The sequence below is a fragment of the Zingiber officinale genome, chromosome 4A, assembly GCF_018446385.1.
Source record: "Zingiber officinale cultivar Zhangliang chromosome 4A, Zo_v1.1, whole genome shotgun sequence".
Classification (NCBI taxonomy): domain Eukaryota; kingdom Viridiplantae; phylum Streptophyta; class Magnoliopsida; order Zingiberales; family Zingiberaceae; genus Zingiber; species Zingiber officinale.
Genome location: NC_055992.1, coordinates 134,567,295 through 134,569,667, shown reverse-complemented (window position 1 = coordinate 134,569,667; position 2,373 = coordinate 134,567,295). Strand labels below are relative to the sequence as shown.

At 36.5% G+C, this 2,373-nt stretch overlaps 1 protein-coding gene across 1 annotated transcript; it reads left to right on the top strand.

The window, feature by feature from the left end:
• Window positions 1-247: 247 nt before the first annotated feature.
• LOC121972811 (mannose-specific lectin-like) lies at window positions 248-667 on the top strand. Its single transcript, XM_042524437.1, has one exon. The coding sequence runs from the start codon at window positions 248-250 to the stop codon at window positions 665-667; it is 420 nt and encodes a 139-aa protein (XP_042380371.1).
• Window positions 668-2,373: the final 1,706 nt, after the last annotated feature.

The window sequence follows — 2,373 nt, the reverse complement described above, 5'->3', positions numbered from 1 at the left end:
TGAATAATTCGATTCTAGTAAAGGAAACTGAATGCTACCATATACTATGAATTTGTATGCAATTAATGATTCTTGAAACTAATTTTTTCCCCATTAATTAGCATTGCTTCTTGAGTTTCAAGTAACGTAAATTTACCTCCTCCTATATATCCTCATATATCTATAAATAGATGGGAGTGGCATGATACTCTAAACAAGCGATCACTTGAGTGAATTAGTGAGTGATATATCCGTAGCTAGCTTAACCATGGCTGCCCTTGTCACGCTCTCTGCTGCTGCTGTCCTCCTCGGACTCCTCCTGCCTTCCGCCATGGCCAACAACAACGTTCTCTTACGCGGCGACAAGCTGTTCCCCGGCGAATCCCTCACCGAAGGGACCTATGAATTCATCATGCAGGACCACTGCATGCTCGTCCTCAAAGACAACGGCAATGAAGTGTGGTCCTTCCAAGGCAACGGCCGAAGCTGCTACGCCTTCTTCGATACCGACGGCAACTTCCGCATCTTCAACGAAAACGGTAACATGGATAACGAGTTCAACACCATCCCCGGCTCCATCCTCGTCCTGCAGCCCGACGGCCACGTCGTCATCTACAGTGTTCCTATATGGACTATCCCTGAGGATGAACCCAGGAACAGGAAGATGGCCATGGTGACTAAACATTAGTTGGCTTCACCACTGTCGTAAGTTAACCATGCATGGATCGCTAGCTATTAAATAAAACAGGAAGATGGCCATGGTGACTAACCATGCATGGTACGTGGCCTCGTTTTTATGTTTTTATGTTGTACGTACCTACTGTTAAGTTGGTTTCCGTCGTCGATCAGCTTAATTAATTATCTACTTTCTCTGCTCTTTTATTAGTATTTTTAAAAGTTAAATTGCGTTGAAAAAATAACGAAAGAAAAACAATTAATTAAAGAAATCTAACAGGCAATAACACATATCGATTGAAAAAATAAAATTAATACAAGGCATGGAATCTAATTAATTAATTAATATGAAACAATATTATTGGCTAATATTCGTGATTTTGGACGAGAAGATTTAATTAAAATTTTTGAGACCATCTCTAATTGGAATAGCGTGGATAGTTATTCAAATATAATAAATAATTATTATTTATAAAGTAAAAGATGATTCCGTTCATCTTAGTATCCTTCAACGTCATCCTCCTCCTCGTAGCGATAATGAAGATAGTGTGTCATCATTATTAAAAAATATTATGGTTACGGATAGAGTACGTCGTCATCTCGAGATAATAGTTTTTTAATTTTTTTTGTTTAAATATTTATGATCTCCCACGTAGCTTTAATGAAACTATATTGACTATAACATAAATTATTTTATATAAATCTACTTTAACTTAATTCTAATCTTGTAATATGTTTAATTTTTTATATTTCACTTAGTGTTTATCGTTATCCTTACCTTCCATTTTCATATTCAACTGATGAAAAAAGATTTAAAATTTTGTTTTATTTTTGTGGCATTGTAAAAGATTTTAAAACTGATCCTCCAGTTTTAAAACCTTCTCAGTGACTTTTTATCTAACGAGTGGAGCATCATCCACTTTTTTGTTTTGGTGTACGGGGAGGTAAAAATTCAACTTTTCATAGTCTAGCACTTATGATCGATGTGTGCTAGAGGACAAAGGATGAATAACACTCATGGTTTATTTACACTTTTTTAAAAATAAAGAATAACGTAACGGAAAGAAAGAAAAGAGAAACAATGTCAACAAGACCAACTTTTACTTGGTTCAGAGTCTATGACGACTCCTACTCCAAGTTTTACGATCGTTGATTGTTTTCATTGAAAAATCACTATATTTTAGAAAAACTTTACAAATCGCAGAATTATAAGTGCAAAACTTAATTATAGTAATTTAATTTTTTTTTCTCGAAATTAATGAAATACTATTTTATTTTTCTCCATCACTGTTAATCCAAGACCAAACCTTGGGACAAATCTACTTGTTTTTGTTGTGTGCTAGATTTATTCAATAAATGACCCATCAAGAAGGGTATAGCACTGCACGCCCTACCCTCTTCTCCGGTGAAGACTTCGGCTACTGGAAGAGTTGAATGGAGTACCACCTCAAGACACAAGTCGAGATGTGAATAATATCCAAACAAGCCTCGTCCTCCCTCTCGACGACATTGGAAAACCAGTATCATGCGAGCATTAGGGTCGAAATATAGCTAGAGGGGGTTGAATAGCTCGTCGCACTCGTCCTTTCTTGCTTCTTGGTGATGATATGTAGCGGAAAACACAAGAAACAAAAATATAACGCTAACACAAGGATTTACTTGGTATCCACCTCAAGAAGAGGTGACTAATCCAAGGATCCACACGCGACACACACTCCA

Bases quoted from the DNA above. Each gene is read 5' to 3' on its own strand.
- LOC121972811 (XM_042524437.1), top strand. From the start codon at position 248: ATGGCTGCCCTTGTCACGCTCTCTGCTGCTGCTGTCCTCCTCGGACTC.